General features: G+C 46.0%; 1 protein-coding gene across 2 annotated transcripts; it reads left to right on the top strand.

The window, feature by feature from the left end:
• Positions 1-3,202: 3,202 nt before the first annotated feature.
• On the top strand, positions 3,203-22,752 carry LOC117899078 (homeotic protein ocelliless). Of its 2 annotated transcripts, none has more exons than XM_034808851.1 (4): positions 3,203-3,876; positions 11,326-11,751; positions 14,057-14,211; positions 21,087-22,752. In XM_034808851.1, exons 2-4 carry the CDS (start codon positions 11,571-11,573, stop codon positions 22,419-22,421), a joined length of 1,671 nt encoding a protein of 556 aa, XP_034664742.1. In that variant the 5' UTR covers positions 3,203-3,876; positions 11,326-11,570; the 3' UTR covers positions 22,422-22,752. The 2 variants fall into 2 exon arrangements, with proteins under 2 accessions (XP_034664742.1, XP_034664751.1); XM_034808860.1 differs by having other exon boundaries at positions 11,326-11,742.
• Positions 22,753-24,072: the final 1,320 nt, after the last annotated feature.

The raw sequence follows: 24,072 nt of genomic DNA on the forward strand, positions 1-24,072 counted from the left end.
GCATGGCAGCATGCCACGCGCCTACGACAGTGCGGCCTAATGAATGTGCCACTGCCAGTTGCAAGGCAATAAAAAATCAGCCAAACGAATTGTCGTTAATCAGCCAGCAGCACAGCACCTACAAACAGCCAACAAAAAAACGAGCAAAAAAGCAAAAAAGAGCCACGAAGCACGAATCACATAAAATGAAATGAAACCCAGGCAAAGTTTCCTTCGCCGGAGAGGGAGAAAACCTGAAGCTGAAACCCACACCGAACCGAACAGATCCGATCCGATCCGAACCGAACACCCACATGCACAGCAGCAGCAGCAGCAGCAGCAGCAGCAGCAGAGTGTCGGAGTGTCGAGTGTGTAGAGCTGGTGGATGCCACAAGCTGTCCCTGCGACTGCCACTGCACACACCCCCGCAAGCCTGCTCCACCACACACATCCACACGATCCACACACAAAGCAATCAAAACTGTCGCCTATGAAAAATGTTCGGGGCAAATGGCGGCGAACTTTTCGAACAAACAAAAATACTGCAAAAAAAGCAAACCACAAATCTACATATGTATGTATGTATGTGTGCATGTGTGTACATATGTTTGTGCAAGTGTATGCAAGTGCAAGTTTGTTTACGAATTTTCCTTTTCCAATCATATTTTTGGCCCTTTTCCTATGGCATTACGAGATTTTGTATTTTATATTATGCGAATTTGTGCAAGATATCTGCAGGCTCAGAAGAACTCATAGATGAAAGCACAACAGAAGCGGAAAAATGTCTAGAAATTGTACTTTTTATAAGCCAAATGTCTATGATTGCATGGAACCAGAGGAATCGATTGCCGAAGACTATCTGCGACTTCGAGACCCGAAGCTGGGTGCCTCTTAAGCGGCATCTTTGTCATTTTTAAAGCGATTCTCTTTGCTTAAAGTAGTTCCGAAAATTGGAGAATTAGTGTTCTAAAATATGTTATCTCTGCAATTGGCTTTGAAGAATAGAAACTCACCAAAAGTTTGTTTATTCTGCCAAATGAATGTGAGATTTGTTTGAATTTGCTGTACTGCATTTTGCGTTCTATGCTTAATTAAAAATGCATGCAGAAACACATCCACTGGCATTTCACTTTGCTAAGAACTTAATTTATTTTCCCATTTACAGAATTTGTATCAACCCCAACGGCCCACCCACTTCTTTAAACACATTTTAAAGTTTCCAATCAATGTTCGTGTGGCATTTTTGTTGTTCCAGTGGAAAGCGAAGCCCCAAACTGTATGCTAAGCTGCGATAACTGTATTCGCAGCCACCTCTCTGGAAGGAGGGTAATTGCCCCATGTTGCATCTACACATCAATTAGCCGCAACAATTTCATGTGCCAGGCGGCAAAGTAAATGGAGAAAATTGCGAAAGGCAAAAAAACGCCAAAGTTTTAACAAGAAAAATCCATAAAATATTTGTGCAACATTTTCACACAAGTAGCCGCACCCCCTCCACTCTGAGTGGCAGCGGGAGGGAGAAACAACTGTCGTCAGCAATTTTCAAATTGTCATACAAACTTGATAAGGTTTTTTTCGCTGAACTTTTTTTTTTCCGGCGTCAGCTTCAAATAAAAAAATATAAAAAATGATGAGCGAAAAAAACGAAGCGAAATGGTTGGTTGGTCCGCCTGGTCCGCTATCATTCATGACTGAGCTGCACTGCAGGATTCACATTGAAAGTCAGGTGGAAGTGAAGTAAGACAATTTGGAGTGCATATGGAAGATACCTTAGTATTCGCTCGGTTGCTCGGTTTGCGCTACAAGTCGAAGTCATCATTAAAATAGACTTAGAACTGAAGTCGAATCCACTCTCTGCAGCATTATCCTCATTACCATAACTATCGTACGAGCCCAACCCACTTTCTACTCCTTGCTGCTTGCTCGTTTATTCTCAAGGATTTGTGTGCCTTAAACCCTTCGGGCCTTCGAGTGCACGATGCCTCATTATTGAAATCAAATCGAATTAAGTTGGAGTTTCAAGTTCCTCATCTGGTCGCTCGAGTGAATGATAATTGAACAATAGAGCGGACCTGGACCTGGACCTGAACCAGGGCCGCCCATTACATGAAGAGGGTGTGGGCGGAGTGTGTTGTTTGTGTGTGTTTTATATCTTTTTTTTTGTGGCTGCGGAGCGTTCTCTGCATGACAATTTTTGACCAACGTCCTTTGCCTGCCCGTGCCCAACCCAACTAAACACTCAGCTACCCACCTCCCATCCTCGTCCCCCCCCACCACGCACCTATTCTTAAGGCGTCTATTTCTTGTGGTCTTCTTCTTGCTGGCTTGCTTGCTTTTGGTAACAAATTGTGTCGCTGTCTTATGCTTTTCCTCTCGCTCTCTGGCGGTGTTTTGGGTTCTGCTGTCATTTTCATTAAAATTTCATTGCTGGCGCGCGCAAAACTACCAAAAGGAACAACTTTTGTGCTTCTTTTTGGTTCTTTTTGTTGTTGTTGTTGTTGTTTTTTGTGTGGAAACAAAGTTGTTGAACCGACTGCCAGCCAGGCACGGATCGCAGAGGGGGTGCTGGGCGGTGCGAGGGGAGCAAGCGAGAGGCGGCAGCGTTTATTTATTTGGGGTGTGGTTCCACTCTCAACCGCACACAAAAGCACACACACAGAGAGACCGGCAGGCAGGCAGGCAGGCAGGCAGGCAGCAGCAGAGAAGATAGCAACAACACATAGGTAAATACAGCTGCTCGAATGGGGGGCTCCAAGCAGTCATCCCGCTTGCACTTGCTGCTCGCTTGCGTCAGCGCCAGAGCGGGACAGCTAGCGGGTGTGCGTTCCGGCTACGGTTACGGGCGACACAGCAGCAGTCGGCTGCACAGCACGCAGCCAAGTGTATGGCCATCTCGCTTGCACGCCTCGCTCGGATTGAGCCGCGCGCAGCGTCAGCCATTGCTAAAAGTGTTGCGCTCTCGCTCTGGCCCACGCGGTGCTGGGCTGCTGGTGGTGTTGGTTGGCTGCACGAACACACACGAAGCGTCGTGCATCTGTGTGCTCGTTTCTCGGCGTGTTTTTTTTCCGTTCGTTTCGCTGTGGAGGGGACGGACTGGTCGAACGACTTTTGCTACCGCCACCGCCGCCGCCGCCTGCTGCGCCGCTGCTCTGCTCTGCTACGCTGCTACGGTGCTCTGGCTCTGGCTCTGGCTCTGCCACCGTTTGCCCGCTGGAAGGTGTCACGAAAATCAGTTCCAAAGATACATTCGTGCCGCTCGGGTTGTCAGTGCGTTCGTCGCTCGCTCACACACACCGTCTCTCTCTCGTTCAGCGTTCCACTGAGCACCGTTCAGCGTTCAATCGTTCAGCGTTCAATCGTTCACCGTTAGTTTTCGCCGCGCTTTTGCCCTCTCTCGCCGTGCGTAGCGGCAGCAGCAATCAGCCAGTCAGCAACAACAAAAAAGGTTCGCCGTCGCCAAAGCAAACAAACAAACAAACAAAATAAAGAGAAGCCACAAAATAACATTTCATTCTGCCCTACGAAAGTGCGTGAAACACAACAAAAGATACAGAGATCCAGATACAAGATACTTCTTCAACAACAACATACTAAAGATACACATATCTGTACAACTGTAACCGTTAACCGATCGATCGCTCAGTTCAGATCCGTTCAACATTCGATCGTGTGTGTGCCCGTGTCCTGTGTGCAGGATATGTTTTTTTATGGTGTATCCAGTGCCTCCTCAAACCTCAAACAATAAGCAACTGCCGCCACACAGAGCATAAACCCGAATATCCCGCAAAGTAACTGGATCCTAAATTGGAATATATTATACGATCCAAACGATCCCAACGATCCACAACGATTCGCCTGCGATCGATCAGTGATCGTTTTGTTTGTGTTTTTTTTTCGGTGAGTGTTCCATATCCGACAACGTTGTATAATCCATATAATCCATGAAACTGAACTCTCACGGCACGTGGAATGCGGCAAGAATGAAGCAAGGATTATATTACCTAGGATTAACACTATTCGATCAATAGATATTCTACATACACATACACATAGCCTTAAGTAGTCAGGGGGGATAAACTCTCCATAACTCTTTGAGATCTCCACAAATCATATTCCAAGCTTCAAGCTATACTTGTTCGTATTCTACAGCCTCTTTGATGATCCATAATTCTCTTTCTAAAAGGGACATCTTTCAGATAGAGGAATACCCCGATAAAATCAACTCTTTAGTCCACTAAAAGATGGCTCTTGCCATGACCATCTTGTTATTTCTCACACCAACCATTCTTTGGCACAATTGTGCTCGATTATGTCTCACTAAATGGTTATACTTGTCTCAAAAATCTCCATAGTTTCAGGCTCAATGGGATGCCCAAGCAATTAGAAATAAAACCCATAGAAGTCGCGTCTTCTTCCACACTTTGTCTTCTGTTGGAGTTCTGTTCACAGGAAATTCCAGCTATGACTAATGTTGAAATCATAATGTGAGAAAATGCAAGACCAAATCGGTATCCAAGTCTCTGAGTCTGAATCTGAAATTCGTTATGATTTTCATAATTTTAATGGGCATATTAAGGCCGCCTTCCTTGGCCGTTAATTAGGCAAAACATTCAACCAAGCATCGGTACCAAATACATCCAATATATATACATATGAGCACAGAAATACTACAACAATAAGACCCTAAAAAAGAGGTCTAATATTAGATACAATAGAGGTAGCCAAGCAGCAGCAGCAGCATCGATGGAGCGACGGGCGCGGACCCGTTCAGGTCACATTATTCACACATATTTTGTGGCCCTCTGCTGCTGCTGCTGCTGCTGCTGCTGTATCTTGTATCTGAGTCGTTCTCTAATTTCAAAGCGGCGGCTATAAATTAAAATATCTGAATAAAACGTTGACTCCTCTCCTCCGTCTGTTCTTCTGTATTATTCATTTGCATATGCTCGTACGTACATATGTGCGCTGTCTGTGTGCTAGATGAAACGCACACAAAATGAATATGCAAGTTAATTTTTGGGATGTGGAAGTGGAGTTTGGGGATCTCGATGGATCTCTGGGCTGGCTGTTCGCACCCACGCAACTGTCTTGCGGCAGGGCGGCGACTCCCAGGCTTAGATAGATCACAATCCCCCCCCAATGCCAATTTCGATCAACTTCATTTCATTCACAACATCCGCCTGGATGGGGGAGAGGGTTGGAATTGTGAATTGTGAATTGAAAGAAGTCGTTGGAGCCCCAGAGAGATCGCGTCGCGACACCTCTGATAGCTTATCTATCCCTCATATCCCCACAGCGACACGAACTGCGATCCGCAAACGGAACCGCACCGAACAGCTTCCATTGTGGGGCCGTAGCACGCCCCAGTCTTCAGACTCCCACTCCCACACACAACACTCTCTTGGTAGCCTACCTGATCGGGTTTTACTCTTTACTCTTTTTTTCTTCTTTCTGTTTCGGTTTCTGTTTCTGTATTTGTATTTGTGGTCGTCATCTTTTGTCAATCTCTTGCCTTGCCTCGCCTTAAGTGAGGTTTTCGTTTCGTTGCGTTTCTTATAGACACGGGCACGATGCGATACGATACGATACGAAACGTATGGATTGGAGTCTCGATTCGTTATTCGTTATTCGTTTTTTTCTTGATTTTTGTACCCAATTATTTTTATTATTAATTTTTATCTCTCTTCACTCTTTGCTCATTACGCGTACGCGTAGTTGTTGCTTCTCAAATTTCGTTGACAAAGCCATTTAAATAGAAATCACTCAGACACTCAGACACACTGAGATGTGATGCCTGCCTGATGCCTGCCTGGCGGCTGGTGGCTGGTGGATGGTGCCTGGTTCCATTTCCATTTCCAGTTTCATTTCATATCAAGATCACATTGACAATGCGTCAAATAATAAGGTTTTTCAGTGTTGTTGTGACCAGTCTACAGTCTACAGTCTACAGCGACCACCGATCACCGATCACCTCACCTCACCGATCACTGATCGCCGAGAGCTCTTTACTTTACTCTATTAGTCTATTATTTGATTTATTTCTGTTGCTGTTTTGGGGCTCGCTGTATCTGTTTCTGTTTCTGTTTCTCGTTTCAATGATGCAATCATTTGTACCAAACTCCGAAGGCGAAACAACACTCTGGCCGGGCCTGGTCTGGGCTGGTAATTCATTCAATTTTTGTCCATTTCAATGTTGTTGTATCTGTGAATGGAATTGGGCGTAACGGAGCAAGGCAAGTGGTGTAATGCCCCCGCCAAACATTTCTTGAATTAGAAACAATTTTATGCCACATTTATTGGGGGGAGCTCAAGTCAGCGATCACTCCGGCGATATGAGCCTATGAATGGAGTAAAGGAAAGTGAATTTTGTTGTGCTTTCAGTATGATAAAATATCGGAGATATTTTCCAAGAATTAGAAGCAACCTAATGACTGATTCGAGTCGCCTAACCTCCCATAACAAATCCCTAATTGGCTGTGGCAATTACCAATCTCTCTAGCGATTTGTTGGCTAAGCTGAGTTTTAATTCATTTTGCAATTATTCAGGCAACTGCCCTGTCGTGTTCCTTCTTTTGGGGAGTTGTGGCAACTTTCATGCACATTCAGTTGCCTCTTTTTGCGTTGGACTTTGGTCGGTCTCCTCCAATCGGTGGACCGACCGCCTGTCTTTCCTTTTCAATTGCCATGCGAATGGAAAATCGGCTGGGCTGGTTTCCCAATCGCAATCACTTTGATTGAGCAATCTCCTGCTAGCATCTATTAATCACTGGCAAACGCTGCTCAAGTGTCAATTTGATTAAGTAAATAATAAATAATTTGCCATGAGATAAGCAGCAAATACTCGTACATACATTCCCACATATACACAAACAAAAAACTAATTAAAATAACTAGCAGCCGTTTGCCTGCCGTGCGGGATGGAAATAAACTTGTCGCCAGAGCAGCAGCAGCAGCAGCAGCAGATACCAGATGCCGAGATACATGTACATGCACTAGTATCTGTAGTATCTACGAGTAGTGGCAGTTGATTTCTAGGCCATATATATGTTTTTAATGCGTCTTAAACTTGTCAAATCTTCACACTTTTTCAATTATTTGGCACGTAGCTTAATTAAACTTCAGGCAACGTCAACGTCAAAGTCAGTAGCTGGAATCCACATCAACATCAACATCACCATCGCCATCACATCGTCGTGATCCTCGCAGCAGCAGCAGCAGCAGCGGCAGCAAGGTTGCAATTTTCACCAGCAACAACAACACACAAAATAAATATAATTTTATGCGAAAATTGCAAATTTAAATGTCAAAATGCATTTGCGTAGAAATGGTCTCCCCATCCTCCAGGCCATCCGCCACCATTCCGAGAGAGCTCCTCCATTCCCATTACCTGTTTTTCGGGACGTGACTGCTTTTGCTGCCACTGTTGCTGCTGTTGCTGCTGTTGCTGCCTCATTCTTTGTTGCATTTATTAAGTTGCATTATTTTCAGACAGAGACAGAGCCACAAAAACGCAGACAGACAGACAGACAGGCAGACAGACAGGCTTATTATGCTAGACCAGAGTCCGTATCTCAACTTTGGAGTTGGTTGCCGTTTGGCAGCAGTGCCCGCAGTCTGCAGTTCCTTCTACCATGCCAGTGCAAGTATCTACGAGTGTATTCCATATTCCAGTAGCTGTGGCTCAATGTAAATGAGCCTGAGAAATGCATTTTTCATCTGTTTTGGACCCTCTTTTGGTCGGTGAATATCAGGCTTACACTCAACAGCAAAGAACCCAAAATTGGTTTGGTGGCATACAAAATGTTGTAGAAAATGGTGCAAAGAGCTGGCTAATAAAATGTCAAGGAAGTGGCTAAATAATTGGAATGCAAAAGTATATAAAATATTTATAGAGTTTCCTAATCCCAAGGATCTGTTGGAGTCTTCGATTTGAGTTTTCGTTGCTGCCGCTTTGGGCATATTTCAATTGTTGGTTTCTGTGTTCGTTTTCTTGTCGATTAAAATTCATTTATGAAGTAAAGTCTCAATGTTCACAGAGGCATTCCGTAACCTTGGCAACGGCTTCCTGGAGCTAAGAACTCAGTCAAATACATTTGAGAGCCACAATGCCTCAAGCATGTCTCATGCATAGAAAAACAAAGCCGCTGCAGTGGAGTGTAGAGTGTAGAGTGTAGAATATGTGCAATGTGCCCGGGCATATTAAGTTGTTATAGAGCTTGTTAAGGCAACTAATAGCTCTGACTGCAACAACCACAGAGCAGCCACGTAGCTGGCTCAGTGGCGGGGCTGCATGTAGCTGCTACCACAGCAGTAAGAGCCGCAGTTGGAGCCATAACCGAAGCGACTGACAGGTTAGCACTCCTGACAGCTGCACACACAGTGGCCGGCCCCAAAGTTGATCTCTCGCGACTGCCTAACAGAGTTATGAGCGTAAACCTCTCGTACGCTCTGCACATCTACCAACTATATTAGTCAGAGAGAAATGAAGCTGGCCAAGAGTTATGCAAAGTGTGGTGGTGGATTGGTGGATGGGTAATCTTGGGGGGACCACATTGTACCATTAATCATCCGAAAATCGTATGCTTCGGAGATGGAGATGAGATCTTCCCATGGCCCAAATGAACAGTAGCCAAGTGGCCAGCGATTTCTTTTCTGTCTCTTCTGTCTGAGACTTTCCCAGGGCCAGCCAGCATCAGCAGCAGAAACAAAAACAAAAACAAAAACACTGCCGTTCTTCAGAGAGTGTGTGTTCGATGTGCGGGCTGGATTCAAACGATCCAACGATCCATCGATCCAGTCAGTGATCTCTTACGCTTACGGTAGCTGCCATCTTCAATTTGGAGCTGGATTTCTTGGCTATATATTTGTGTGTGTGTGTGTGTCTTATGTTTTGTTTTCCTCGCGGCTGTTTACCTTCAAAACTCTTGTGCACAAATATTATTTTGACCGTAATTACGTGAGTATCGCGGGAGGAAAACATCGGACGAGCGAGAGTACGGGCATGAGATCAAAACGAAGAGGAGCCGTGCCCGGAAACTGAAACCGAAAGTGATCCGAAAGTGACACTACAGAATCATCATTCGGCATTGCCGAAAATGGAATATATTATGAATGAGTCGCAGTCGCAGTCGCAGTACGTGATATATATCCAGTTGATATGATTTTGTCCCGCAGCCGAACCCATCACAATGGATCAGCCAGCGGGGCCTTCCTTCGTCTTCTTTTTTTTGTTTTGCTCTTTTTGCCATTTACCATGATTTTTCATAATCAGCGAGGGAGGGAGACACAGAGAAGCACGCACACAAAGAGTGCGCGAGGGAGCGAGCGAGAGACCCAGTGCCAGCGGCAAATTACTAGAAAATCACGTAGAGCCATAGAGCCATAGAGCCCCGTCCACCGTCCACCGTCCACCGTCACTGAGTCGCAGTTTCCAATCCGCACAAGAAACAAAAACAAAAGTTGACACATTTCTGGGGCTCCGACAATTTTCGGTTTTGACAGATGCTGAGAGCTCGCCGAGAGTTCTTTTACTTTTCTTTCTCATTTTTCGGTTTTTGTTAATGGTTTCTATGGGAACTTCAAGTTCCCCAAAAGTAAGAAACAGAAAAAGCCATCCAAAAATATAAGACAATTAAGTTTGAGCCACATTCGGCAGGGTGGGGGGTATGCAATGGATCACAGAACAAAAGTTTCGAAATGCAAAGAATATAAAAATGTTTTGATGTCCTTCAGAAGCTATAATTATCACAATTCTAGTTGTAAAAGAATGCGTTCACTCAGTCAGCAATTGAATAATTAATTTTGATTTGATTTGATGCCATTTAATCGATCATTCATCGATTGCAGCTCTGTTTTGGTGCACCATGCTAACGGTAACTTCTCGCGCGCGCTCTCTCTCTCTCTCTCTCTCTTCGCTCTGTGTGTGTCTCTCTCTTCCTGAATTGAAGACAGATGCGTTATTAATTTGCGTGTGCGCGTGAGCATGTAATTTGGGCAACAGGACTGTCCGTCCGTCCGTCCGTCCGTCCGTCTGTCTGCCCTTTCGGGGGGTATCGGGTGCAATATCAGGGTCGAGGTTTTCGGTTTTGGTTTCTCTTCTGTGTGTGTTTTTTTTTCGCCACTGGAGTGGTGTGGAGTGGTTCTTGCGGGCTGCACATTTCATCCTTCATGCGATATTCAGTCAGCCATGAAAGCGACATGACAAAACAAAACAAATTTTACACAGCACCACAATGAGATGTGTGGCTGTGGATGTGGATGTGGATGTGTCTGTGGTGCATCCAAGGGATAAATAATATATGTATGCACAGACATATAGGGATCGATCTCCGTGTCTCTCTTTAGGGAAGTGACAAATAGTTTTGGCTGATTTTGGGTTTTCAATTTCGCAAAACAAAAGGCAAAACGTTCCACAGAGAGCGAGAGGTGTTCGTGCTAATTCCGCAATTGCTTTTGCCCCTCTTAACCTCCGGGCCATTTGTGTCCGTCTCTCTTTCTCCTTCTCCTTCTCCTTCTCTGGGATAGTGCTAATTTTTTTCGCACGAAAACGGAGAGAGTGAGCGAGAGAAGAAAGCCGAGACAAAAGAGTTTTAATCCAGGCTCTGGGCTGTGGGCTCTGGGCTGTGGGCTGTCTCTTTCTCGCTGCCGCTCTGCCGCTCTTAAGCCATGCCTTGTCCATTGCCCATTGCCCATTGTCCTGCCATGTGTGTGTGTGTGTGTGTGTGTGTCCTGGCAGCGGCGGATCAGCAGATCCCAGCAGTCTATTGAGTCGTAGTACCAGTTTTAGTAAGTGTCTGAAATAATCCTGCGGCTAAGCGCAGATCAAAGATCTTAAACCGCAAGGATAAGCCCCCCGAAGGAAGTTCGTCTTGAAGTTCGTTCGGTTCATCGTCGGCGACTAGTCGTCGGCTCGTTTGCGGGCGTTCTCGTTGGGTAATCTTCGAAAACGTAGAGATTAGAAGTTTTTACATAATAGGGCGGCAAACCTCAGGGATTAGGCCACCACGACAGAGACAGAGACCGAGACAGGGACAGAGACAGAGAGAGATTTTGGTTTTGGTTTCTCTTTATAAGTCTCCGCTTCGCACTCTGCCGATCTTAGAGTGTAATTGGAACTCGTGACAAGAGCTTAACCCATAAGCAAACAACCGAAACACTTATCGTGGGCAGAGTAGAAATATTTTCCAAGATTTTTGCCCAGTTTCAAGACAGATCATTTTGAAATACTGTGAGTAAATATTTCGATGGATTTATCTCGTATCTGTGGTGTATAAAAAGAAATTGATTCTGGTTAGAGTTATCGTTCAGCTATCTAAGTTTTCCATTTCCATTCTTTTGTACTTCCAGATACACTCAAGCCAACACTGACGGCGACTGAGCTGCGGATCGATTGAGGATCCCACATCCCACTTTGGCAGGATAACGGCTGGAAGGCAGGAAGGCAGTAAAGGGAGGAAGGAGCAGCAGGAGTTTCTTACACCGTGAACGTCTCTTAGATCGGTCTCAAGATTGATTTCGGGGAGATAGCAGCAGCACGTGGCGAGCGGACACACAACAGCTTCAACGTGGCGCTGCACTCAACAGAAGCCCTGATGGCGGCGGGTTTCCTCAAATCTGGCGATTTGGGCCCCCATCCGCACAGCTATGGCGGCCCGCATCCGCATCATTCGGTGCCGCATGGACCACTGCCGCCGGGCATGCCGATGCCATCTTTGGGTCCCTTCGGCCTCCCACATGGTCTCGAGGCCGTTGGGTTCTCCCAAGGTATGTGGGGTAAATATCGAACATTACAATTTTGGTATAAAATAACTCTTGCCAAAACCTTCGAAATGTGCTGAAAGTTCTCTGCGGTTCCCTCCAGCTATCTGCATGTCGCTGCAGTGCCCAAAAGATACATCTCCATATGGCATAAAAATGTATCTTTTGGCTGCCGCCGGCCGTGCCTTTCAATGTCAGTTCTCATCGATATTGCATCATTATCAGGTTAAATTGTCAAAATGAATAATGAGGCAGAGTCTCCGTTTCCAGCTCCATCTCCATCTCCAGGGGCTTTCTGCTTGGAAGTTTTTTTATCTTTTTAAAGTTCCAGTTTTTCGTTTCGCTCCGTTTCGTTCGGTCGCTCATTCGGTGACGCTGCAAATGACACAACACAAAAACAAACCTGACAAAAATCACAAAAAATTGGCTACAAAACGCCAACAAAAGACTCGACTCTGTGCTGTGCCCCCACAAAAAGGCAAAACGACAAAAAAACAAATACAAAAACTCCAAAGAAAAATGGAAAAAAATTACCAAAAATATTTCATACTTCGTAATCAATTTGGAGTTTTTTGCCTTTGCTTTTGTTTTTGTTTTTGTTGTTATTGTGTATTGCGAGGCGAGTATTTTCTTTATGGTTTTCCATATATTCGTGTTGTTTCATAAGCAAAGTAATTGACAGAATTTTAACTCGTTATATAACATTTTGATTGGAGCCAAAAGATATTGCATGATGGAAGAGTTGGCCCACAAAAGAAGAAAGAGAGAAAGAGATTGCAGAAGAGGAGTTGCTCTGATGAAAGAAAAGAAAGGAAAGAATGTGTTTCTGATGGGCAAATGGTAAACGTTTAGGGCCTTTAAAGCAAAGGTATTCAATGAAATTTATGGATCATTTTTCAACTACAAATTTCACTGAAAGAATACGTTTGAAAATATCTTCAATATCTTGTATTCAGTTCGGGGATACTCTGCAGCATCTAAAAAAGATTAAAATTATAGAAAATGGAATGATAGAAAAGTGCTAGAAATCGTTTTTATTCACTAGATATTTATCCAGTGGAATTTAGGTAGTTTTCATTTATTTTGGCTCACAAAATGTATTCCAAAATATGTCGAAATGTGCAATAGTTTAGCCCTGAACAAAAAGCAACAAAAAAGTATGAGACCTTCCAGGAAACATCATAAATTGGCCAAAAATAAACAACACACCATAAAAGGCATCACAAGACAATAAAAACAAATGAAAATAAAACTGAGCAAAGAGCCAAGCCAATTTATAGGTGGAGTTAATTAAACGACACGACAAGATCGGATCTCTCTCTGCCAAGGTACAAATTATGAAAATAAATATGTGTAGATATAAAAATCTGCTAAAAAATAAACAACAAATTGCAATTAATTGTAAACCGAAAAAATACAAAAAAAAAAAAAAAAAGGGGCAACGGCAACCATTTTGAAAGCGAAAACAGCAAAAGCAACGAAATGTGGCAGCTGCAAAATGGAAATAAAGTGAAGGCAGGCGCAGGCAGGAATTGAAGTTGAAGTTTTTTATTCAATTTATAAATTCATGACCAAAATGACTAACTCATTAATTTTTGATAGGGATACAGAGTGAGTGAGTGAGTGAGAGAGTGAGAGGGAAGGACAGACGGAGGGAGAGAGTGCCACACACAATAGCAGGGGTGTATTTTCAGTGGCAAAGACAGAGGAGGAGGGCAGCAGGAGGCAGGAGCAGGAGGCAGGAGGCAGGAGACCCAAGCCAAAGTCGAGTCCAAGTTGCAGAGTGACAGAGAGAGCCAGAGAGGCTGACAAAGCAAACAATGCTGCGGCTTAACACACAGATACACACGAGCACACGCACACACCGAGCAATACATGCACGTATATGTATGTGGCACACACACACACACACACACTCTGATATATAGCAGCATTTTTGGGGCGGCTGCTGCTGTTGCTGCTGCTGCTGCACGGGGGTTGGTTCTTTCATTTCTTTTTCTCCGCTTCACTCCTCGCTCCTCGCTCCATCCGCCGTTCCGCTTAGGGGTTGGCTCTCGCTGCCTCCGTGTCTATGTGTGTCGCACATTTTCGGGGGTTGCTACTACCCAAAAAACGCAACCCAGCGAGCAAAAATAACGGTTGCCCACCGCACGAAATATTACTGGGAAAAGTTTGGCGTGCCACGTGGCGTATACGCGATATGGCAGACTAGAGAGCAAAACAGACTTTCAGCACATTTGGTTTTTCGGCACCTATCTTTCGCACCGACCCAACCGACTAATACACGATGTTTGCCTGCACTTATCTCTTGTTGCTTTAGGTGTGAACACAAGAAAACAGCGTCGGGAGCGCACCACATTCACACGCGCCCAATTGGACGTCTTGGAGGCGCTGTTCGGCAAGACCCGATATCCGGATATATTCATGCGCGAGGAGGTGGCTCTGAAGATCAATCTGCCCGAGTCACGTGTACAGGTAAGCAAGCACATTTTGTTCTAAGCAAATCAAACTGCACAGTTCCCCATATTCAAAGCTAAAAGCTGGCAAAGGATTCGCATTCGAATATCAATTCATTTCGCCTCTTTTTACTCTCTGAAATCTTCAGTAATTATTGCCCTATCCTTTCGCTAAATGAACACGATTTCCCTGCGTATCCCTTCTGGCTACTCCGACCATAAAGACAAACAAACAACCTGCCAACTGGTTCGGCTTGGTTTCATCTTACACTCGCTTAACCCGCACATGTGTGAGCTTTAGCAAACGGATGGGCGAGTGCGAAAACACTTGTACATAGAGTTGGTGCCGGAAATCGGAAATTCGGTTTAATTAGGCAAGGAAATGCCATGCCCCACTGCGGCAAAAGTCCAAAAAGAAATCCATAAAATAAACAAATTACAAACAGCAGCAGGAGCAGCAGCAGCAGCTCCCGGCGAACAGATTGCCAGCAAGGAATCTGTTTCTGTACTGGATAGATTGTTGGCTCTGGCGGGGGGATGATTCGGATGATTCACATATGGAGCGAACAGATTTGATGACTTTCAATGCAAATAGACGCTGATATTTCGGGTGTATTTGTCCCCCCTCTGAAAATGAGATATATTCCGCGTTTATTTGCCAAGGGAATTTGGGGTATGACAAGTCACCCCTCCAGGGCAGGACGCACAGCGGAAGGATACGATACGAGAGTAGAGCAGCGCAGAGCAGAGCGGAGCGGAGCGGAGGTTTGCTCAACGCATTAGTCGAGCATAATTTGCGCTAATTTTTACCGTCAACCAAATGCTGCCCTGCTGCCTCATGCTGATGCTGATGCTGATGCTGATGACACAGGAGTTGTACAACTCAATTTGTTTAAGGATGCTACCCATTCAGTGCGTAATTTGTGTGTGTGTTTGTTTAGGTGTCGTCGAGCCCATGTCCAATGATCGGCCTAAACAAACAGAGCATCGGGGCCAGCTAGCGCCGTTGGCCACGAACAACTGCCAAATGGCCCAAGAGAAACGATCGAACAGAGACATCATCGACTGCTTCCGGTTGCTGTTGCTGCTGCTGCTGCTGCTGCAAACGAAAACTGTCATCTCTTTGGTAATGTCCTGTATAAACAAGCCAACGATCGATTGAAGCGACACAATATCAAATCGAATATTGCAATCGGAAGCCGAGAGAAGGCATTGATCTATCGATTTGTTTGCTTTCCTTTCGTTTGCTTTTGCTTTGCTGTTGTGCAGAATGTTATTTAAGGACGTGACATTGCATTGCCAGAAGGAGGAGCAGGAGCAGGAGCAGGAGCAGGAGGAGGAGTGGCAGGAAATAGGGGAGAGAGGAAGCAGCTTTAGTCACAGAAGAAGCTGCACAATGAATGTCACAGACGAGCCAGCGATCGCGTTATGCCGCATTGCCACTCGGTTGGCGGATAGGACCACAGGCAAGAGAGCAATGTAGGCAAAGAAAAGCTGTGTCTGAGCGAAGACGATGGGCTTGGGCCAGCTAAAAAAGAAGTAGAAAATGCAGCAACAGCAAAACTGAAGGCGTAGAACAAGCAGGCCAACAGGGCACTTGTATGTGGCTTGCGTGTATTTTGTGTGTGTGTGTGTGTGTGTGTGTGTGTGTGTGGGCAGCAACAGACAGAACAACAGAGGAAGCCCCTGCAGTGGTCGTTTCGGGTCGAAGTGAAAATCGACACGTACCGTGCGGTGCCGGTCCGTGCCCTGCTGCTGCAGCAAGGACAACTTGCATATGTCCAATGTCCAATGTTTTCTGCCCCTGCCCCTGCCCCTGCCCCCACCATACATTCATTCATCCATCCACTGGACACCGATGCCCCGACGTTTTTTACACAATTGATTCCCGTAATGCACACCACACACGTCCGTCCATCCGTTGCTCCGTCTGCTCAGTTCTGTTCTGTTCTGTCTGTCTGTTCGTTTGGGGGATTCCATTCCATGGGTGTGGAATGCACAATTTGTATAGATTTTCCATACTGCTCTGTGCTGTCGCTCTTCTTTTGCTGTTCTGTGTACAGTTTTTCTGGGGGTTTGCATCAGAAAGAAAGTTTCAAGAAACGCGACATGCAGGCTGCTCCCATCGGCTAAAGCTTCAAGCTGATGTCCCACGATGTGCGACTTCGTACCACTGTGCATGGCGTCTGCCACCGACGCAACATGCCAATGCATTCACGTATCAGATTACAGCACGAAACTAGGAAAAACCGTACAAAGCCACGAATGGAAATGCCAAAAAGCGCCGCAGAAAGACGGAAAGGAAATGGAAATGGGCATGGAAATGGGCATGGGAAAAGGAGAGAGCCCAGAGCAGTGAGAAAAGCAAACACGACTCGTATGCATGTTAGTAGAAGGCGTCTGGCTTTTGGCTTTGCTGGGGTTTGGGGCTTTTGCGGGGCTTGTGTGGGGTGGGGCTTGGCAGGAAGCCAAGCAACTCAATTAGCGAACAACTAGAATGTGTTCTGTAGGGGAAACACACAAGTGGAGCAGCGCATAGACACCAATGCCGAATATCTGTGTTTTCCCAAAAGGATTGCCAAACAGGAGCTAGAGCAGGATCTTCCTCTCCTATGAAGATCAAAGATGCACAGAAGAAAAACTCACAAAAATGAGCAGCAGCTGAAATTGAGAGCTCTCAATGTGGCTTGTGGGGCTTCCTCGCTGGAGGAGCGAAGTCGTAAAAATCTCTAAGCCATAACTATATCGGGGTGTTGGCCTCATTAGTTGTTGTTATGAAAGGGTCACCTTCGGAGGATTTTCCAGAAGCAACAACGAACAAAAAACACATAAATAATCATTACCGAAAGAAGGAAGAGAGAGAGAGAGCAGAGGGAGAGAGAAGGAGTGTAGGAAAATGTCTGAATCAGTAACGAAATCGGCATAAAAATCAGAAACAGAATCAAACGAATCCCCGAATCGCTCCGCAACGAAATCAGTGCCCAAGAATCATCGCCAGGAGTCATAATCGGGGAGTCGCTCGTCGGTCGGTCTGTTGGTTGGGGGGAGGCTTAAGGTCTGGTAAATATTAATTGAATGATAGGCATCTTTATGGCCCAGTAGCTGCTGCTGCTGCTGCCGCTGCTACCGCTGCGGCTGCCCCTGGGGGTGGCATGTGGCATGTGGCATGCTCCTAAGTGAGAGGGCGTTGATTGCAACCAATACAAATAACGTAATAATTTTACGGGCAGCTTATCTGCACCAGAACAGAGCAAACATTTACGCCCAAAAATGTTTTCATTCGCCCCGAGAAACGAGGAGTGCCCACAGATCGAGAGAGGGGGTAGGAACGGGAAGCAGAAACGGGCGCAGGAACGGGCACGGGCACGGGCACGGGGATGGCTGCCATTGCTGCTGCTGCTGGCAATCATAAATCACATGCAAACCAGGGAGAGGAAAGGGGAACGGACGGGAATGGAAATGGGAATGGTTAACGGGATGGAATGGGGGCAGGGGGCACCCTTGTGGCATCCCTCCTCTGCCATTGCCTCCTCCCTCCTCGCATTGTCACCTCGGTATTTTGAGCCTCGTTTTCAGCTGTTCGATTTCCCCGTCGGGGGTTGCAATCGAGAGAATCGCCAGAAAGAGAGGGGCGCGGGGAGAGTGAGTAAAACTTTGTCAACTCTTTTTCACATTTTCCCTTTCTCCCTGGTTTTAGTTTTCCAACAACAACAACAACAACAGCAACAACAGCAAAAACTCTGCTTCGTTTTTTATATTTCTTTGGTTTTTGTGTAAAAGGATTTGTCTCGTTCGCTGCTGCCTCTCATGATACGCAATGCACTAGGATATATGGGATATATTTGTAGAGAGAGGGGGGGAAGGGGAAGGCAGAGTGTCACAGGAAGAGTATCATGGATGGTGTGTCGTGTTGTGGGGTGGGGGTAGGTGAGGTTTAGGTGGGACAAACTTTTTGTATAGAAAACGGGCAACAGCAACGACGCGTCCTGCACGCAGCACACAGATGTTTTATAAAATTAATTTTCCCATTGCGGATTAACAATTTCCACTCTTTTCCTTAACCCCTCACACTCCACGCTCTCTCCCTCTCTCTCTCTCTCTCTCTCTGCTCCTGTAGAGCACATATGAATGAAGCGAGAGAGCAGGCAGTAAGTGTGAGAGATTTATGCAAACCGTGCGCATAATTTACCATTTTCCCATTAAACCTTTTCCCTCGTTGCTGCTTGATGCAATAGCAACTTGCACGCCGTAATTTCATTTTGAAAAAGAACGAAAAGTCATAGGCAAAGTCATCAAAGAATCAAGCAGTAATTTAGCACAAAAGGATCAACTTTTCTACTGCCATCAAAGTTAGACTACTTAGGCCGGGAATTTACCAAGAAAGCAAAGAAATTGTGCTCACAGTTTTCGCTTTTCATTGGGTTGTGCAACACTTGTTCCGAGAATTTCAGGGAATGTTTATTTCGAGTGAAATCTGATGGTAAATAAATAAACTATAGATGGGAGAATAAATGCAGAATATTTAAATTTATTTGCAGGCAACTCTTAAAGCGAAAATAACATACTTTCAGGAAGATTCTTCCGCTCATTCTTCAACTATAACTTTATCGAATAATAGATCAATGGCAAACATAAATGAAGATCAGGCTATAGTTTCGTGAATAATCTGCAAATTATAAATAGATAAATTGATAGAAAAGATTTACATATTTTGTGTATGTTATTCATCTCGTCTGTGTACCCGCCGCGTAAGTCCGTGCTCAGCCTCCGCCATTCAATCGAATGAATCAATTTTGAAAGCTATTCAACCAAACTCCCCTCAGACGCCACACTCCCCTGCCCACTGCCTTTCACCACCACTTTACAAATCAGGTAAAACCGCAAACGAGCCAACAATTTCAAAATAAAATCGAAAAAAAAGTTCTTTGAAGTTCTCTTTCCTAAAAGTTGTTCGCTGATTTTCGTTCTTTTTCTTGTATTTGATGATTTGATTTTGTTCTTTTTTGAAGTTCATTAGAAGGACACAAGAATTGAATCGGTTTCGCTCCTGTCTGTGTGTGTGTGTGTGTGTGTGTGTGTGTGTTTTCGATTAATCATTGGAAATCATGGGAAAATCATGTTGCATAAATTTTCTGCTAAAATTTGCAAAAATTCCCAAGCTTAGTTTGATCAATATTACGAGTATTATGGAATTCCCATCCGCTCGCTCGCTCTCTCCTTGCAGTTCATTAAACGATATCAAACGATTCGCTGGCGGCAGCTGAACGGTGGCGGTGGGGAGTGAACGGAATGAAAGCAAGCGAAGCGCACAGGAGCAGGAGGATGTCCCATTTCAAAGTCAATTCACAAAAGGAGATTTCACAAATTCAAAATTGAATTGAAAATTGAAATTGAATTTTCAACAGCGACGGCAACGGGCGGGCGGGCCCCGGGCCCCTTCTTCACTCTCGCTCTCTCCACTCTCCACTCTCGACTCTCCTGTGTCCTTTGCTGACAAATAATGAAATTTGATACGCCTTGTTTAATGCTCTTTTTTTTGTGTGCGCCTCAAGTGGGGGTGTGTGGCGTGGCACACACAGCAATGAAACGCTCGAGTGGCCACAGCCGCCGCGTGGCAAGTGTTAACTTTGGCCCGAGGCGGGGGTTTGGGCCTGGGTGTCCCCTTCCTTCCAAAAGCAGAGTGACAGTGGGAGTTCGGTAATAAATTCTGCTGTTTACCAAAGCACAAGCCATTAGCAAGCAACACCAACCCCAAAATATGTGACGCGAGGCAAGAGCAGTCGAAGTTTTAGATACTCTAACCCGAAAAGTTGAGCCCAAATTAAGTTTGGATCTGGGGAATATCTTTGGGAACTATTTTATGACACAGTTCAATGTTTATCTTAGATTTTTGAATGCAATTCTTAAGTTTAGAGTGAATTTGTAGTGGAAAGTTCCATTGGAAGTTGGTTGTGTTTCCTTGCTAAGATTCCTTGATCTGAGATGAGACATCATAGAGACTTTATTTTCTGGCTACCAAAACGTAACTGTTACCCCGAGTACCCCTCTCTGTTAAGGGTATGCCCAAGCAAAAATCACTGAAATAACATTTTCCATGTTGCAAAGGGGCGGGCATCAGCCAACGACTTCAAACTTCGGTTGCGCTTGCCTATGCTTTTGCGTTTGCTTTGGTTTTGGTTTGAGTTGGAGGTTGAAGGTTGGAGTTGGAGGTTGGACGGTTGGATGTTCGGTGTATGATGAACATGCTCGTGCTCTTTCGCTCTACTGCGGGGATGGATCTCGTCTGCGGCTGTAGCCCAGGGGCGGGGACTTGCTGGCTGTGTGCACTTAGCGGATTGTTTGCAGCCCCTTAAGCATAACAAACAAGGCTAAGTGAATTCCTCTCGCTCGAGTATCCCGCTTTATGGGCTGTTTATTGTTCTCTCTTCCTGCAGCTAGAGTCTGAGTGTGAGCGAGAGAGAGATGGAGATGGCGATTGTGGGTGGGTGTGTGAGTGGGAGTGACAATATAATCGAGTCAATTTTTTGGGACTGCTGCCGCCCGGCGGCTGTTGATGTAACTTTTCCTCTCGCTCTCATCCGGCGGGGCAGCGCGTGACTTTTTGCACTTGTTGTGGGTTGTGTGGGCGTGTGCCCACCCCTCCTGCTTTTATGTATATAATTTATTCATTGCCCGTCCGGAAAACTAATTGATGTGGGAAAATTGCAGCCGTTTTCCCACTTGCCACACACACACACAAACACAAACAAACACAGTGGAGGCAAACACTTGAGGCCCGAGCACTTGTGGCAGGCTGCATGGGAGAAACTATGGAGATTTTCAATTATAAAACGTTCTGCCAATTTACACGAATTTTATAAACTAAATGCAATTGTTTTTCTTTGCCTCTTGCAGGTTTGGTTCAAGAATCGACGCGCCAAGTGCCGCCAGCAGCTGCAGCAGCAGCAGCAGTCGAACAGTTTGAGCAGCTCCAAGAACGCCAGCGGCGGCGGAGGTGGCAGCGCCAGCTGCAGTGGCTCCAATAATAATCGCAGCGGCGGCGGCAGTGGCAGTGGCAACAACAACAGTGGCAGCGGCAAGTCCGGCGGCCAAAAGCAGAGCCAGAGCCAAAGCCAGAGCGGCGGCGGCGGCGGTGGCAGCAGCAGCTCGGCAGCGGCAGCGGCCAGTGCAGCGGCAGCCGTGGCGGCGGCTCAGTCGATCAAGACGCATCACAGTTCCTTCCTGAGTGCCGCTGCTGCGGCAGCTGCTGGAGGATCGGGCGGTGGCAACAACAATGGCAACAACAACAACAACAGCAGCGGCAGCAACAACAACAACAACAGCAACAACAACAATGGGGGCGGCGGATCAACGCCGAACAGCAGCAGCAGCAGCACCGGCGGCAGCAACTCCCACAGCCACAGCCACGCCCATCTATCCGCAGCAGCAGCAGCGGCCGCCCTGAACGTGACGGCGGCGCATCAGAACTCCTCGCCCTTGCTCCCCACCCCGGCCACCTCCGTCAGCCCCGTGAGCATCGTCTGCAAGAAGGAGCACGGCCTGACGGGCGGCTACGGTGGCGGCGGCGGCGGAGGCGGCGTTGGCTCCTCCGGCGGCGGCGGCGGCGGTGGCCTCAATCTCGGCGTGGGCGTCGGCGGTGGCGGCGGTGTCGGCGTCGGCGGCGTCGGTGTGGGTGTGGGCGTGTCCGGAGATGTGCTCCGCTCGCCCTACGACCAGCTGAAGGATGCCGGCGGTGACATTGGCGCCGGGGTGCATCACCATCACAGCATCTATGGATCGGCGGCGGGCAGCAATCCGCGACTGCTGCAGCCGGGCGGCAACATTACGCCGATGGACAGCAGCAGCAGCATCACCACCCCCTCACCACCGATCACCCCCATGTCGCCGCAGTCGGCAGCAGCGGCCGCACACGCCGCGCAATCGGCCCAGTCCGCCCACCACTCGGCCCACTCGGCCTACATGTCCAACCACGACTCGTACAACTTCTGGCACAACCAGTACCAGCAGTACCCCAACAACTACGCCCAGGCGCCCAGCTACTACTCCCAGATGGAGTACTTCAGCAACCAGAACCAGGTGAACTACAACATGGGCCACTCGGGCTACACGGCCTCCAACTTTGGCCTGTCGCCGTCGCCCTCGTTCACCGGCACTGTGTCCGCGCAGGCCTTCTCCCAGAACAGCCTCGACTACATGTCGCCGCAGGATAAGTATGCGAATATGGTGTAGAATCTACTCTTCCAGTACTGCGGCAGCAGCAGCACGACGAGCAACACGGGGAGTGCTGCAAGTGGCAGTGGCAGTGGCAGTGGGAGTGCTGCAAGTGGCAGCAGCAGCGGACGCTCGCCACAATTGCAAATGGAGCAGCATCAGCAGCAGCAGCAGCAACATCATCAGTCACATCATTTGCAGCAGCAGCAGCAGCAGCAGCAGCAGGAGGAGGATCAGGAGTCACATTTGGGGGGTCACTCCTTTGGCTAAAGGATCCCTCCACATACATATCTAACACACACACACACACACAAAACACTGACTCCCCCGTTCCTCCTTCCCCTCTCTTTCACTCTCACTCTCCCTCTCGATCTTAAATATATTTCGAAATAATTTTTTTTTTTGTGTAGTTAATAAAAGTGTTTTTTTTCTAAATATAAATACGAGTATAAATATATAAATACAGAAGTAAACTAGATCCATGTATAGAAAGACAGCGAGTGTATGAGAGTTATCCCGATACATCCGATACATATAGACGGGTACACATACACATACACATACATACATATATGAATATATATCTAGCCTAAGCCGCCAGGATCAACGAAGTAAATGAGTGATAAAAAGTTAAAAAAAAAAGAAACAAACAAGAAGAAAAATAAGCAAACATTTGTTAATAGTCGCAGAGTATGCCCGCGGGATCTCAGACGATTCTGGGGGATGTGGGGGGGCAGATGCAATATGTGTGTGGTAGGAGGGGAGCCCCCCCCCATTCCCTATACATAGAGCAGAAGCCGAGCGGAAGGCATCCACCACAATCCCCAACCCAAGTGTCAGAATGCACTACAATTTCTGGCCCTTGCGAGTGAGGGAACGGTAAGGGGGAAGAATGGAAACAGATCAGCTCTCATATCATAATATGTAACCCTTAATTCCAAGTTTCAAGTTCTTTAAATAACGAAAAACAAAAACAAAAACAAAAAACAAAAAGCAAAAACACGAATAATAAGAAGTTTCAAGTTCAAATCATCATTTTGTCGTCTTTACATAATAAAACAAGTAATTAAAGCAAAAAGAAAAGCAAAAACAAAAGATAGTTCTACGTATATGTATATGGTTATATATGGACATAAAGTATATGTAACCGAACCTAAATCAGCTAACAAGAAAACGCGAAAAACGAATTAACATTTCAGACTTCAAAAGCATCTAAGCCACACGACAGGAGACGTAGGACGTGGGAGAAGTTTTTAGTGCGTAAGTGAGATCTGAATGCGATGCATGAATGGATGAGCATAAACCATTTATTGATTGAAATATAGGAAATTGTATTGCAAATAAAAACACACACACACACACACACACACACACACACAAGCCACAATCCAAAAGCGAATTCAAATGACGAGAGTAAATATTTATAAAATAATTTAAAAACTGCATAACTCTAAAACTCTAAAACAAAAATGTACAAAAAAACGTAAAAATCTTGAGAATTATATGTGTATATGGATATACCATTGAGTGTATGATATACATACATATATACTGTACGTGTGTGTGTAAATGTTCTTCATAAATTATGCTATAAATATATTAAAGAAATAAATACAAACTTTTGTAATATTTAAAACAGCAACAACACGCCACACACCACACACACACA

The sequence above is a fragment of the Drosophila subobscura genome, chromosome A (assembly GCF_008121235.1).
Source record: "Drosophila subobscura isolate 14011-0131.10 chromosome A, UCBerk_Dsub_1.0, whole genome shotgun sequence".
In the NCBI taxonomy this organism is placed as follows: Eukaryota; Metazoa; Arthropoda; class Insecta; order Diptera; family Drosophilidae; genus Drosophila; species Drosophila subobscura.

Bases quoted from the DNA above. Each gene is read 5' to 3' on its own strand.
- LOC117899078 (XM_034808851.1), top strand. From the start codon at position 11,571: ATGGCGGCGGGTTTCCTCAAATCTGGCGATTTGGGCCCCCATCCGCAC. The intron at 11,752-14,056 runs GTAAATATCGAA...TTGTTGCTTTAG, and splicing joins GTTCTCCCAAGGTATGTGGG to GTGTGAACACAAGAAAACAG. The intron at 14,212-21,086 runs GTAAGCAAGCAC...TGCCTCTTGCAG, and splicing joins TGCCCGAGTCACGTGTACAG to GTTTGGTTCAAGAATCGACG.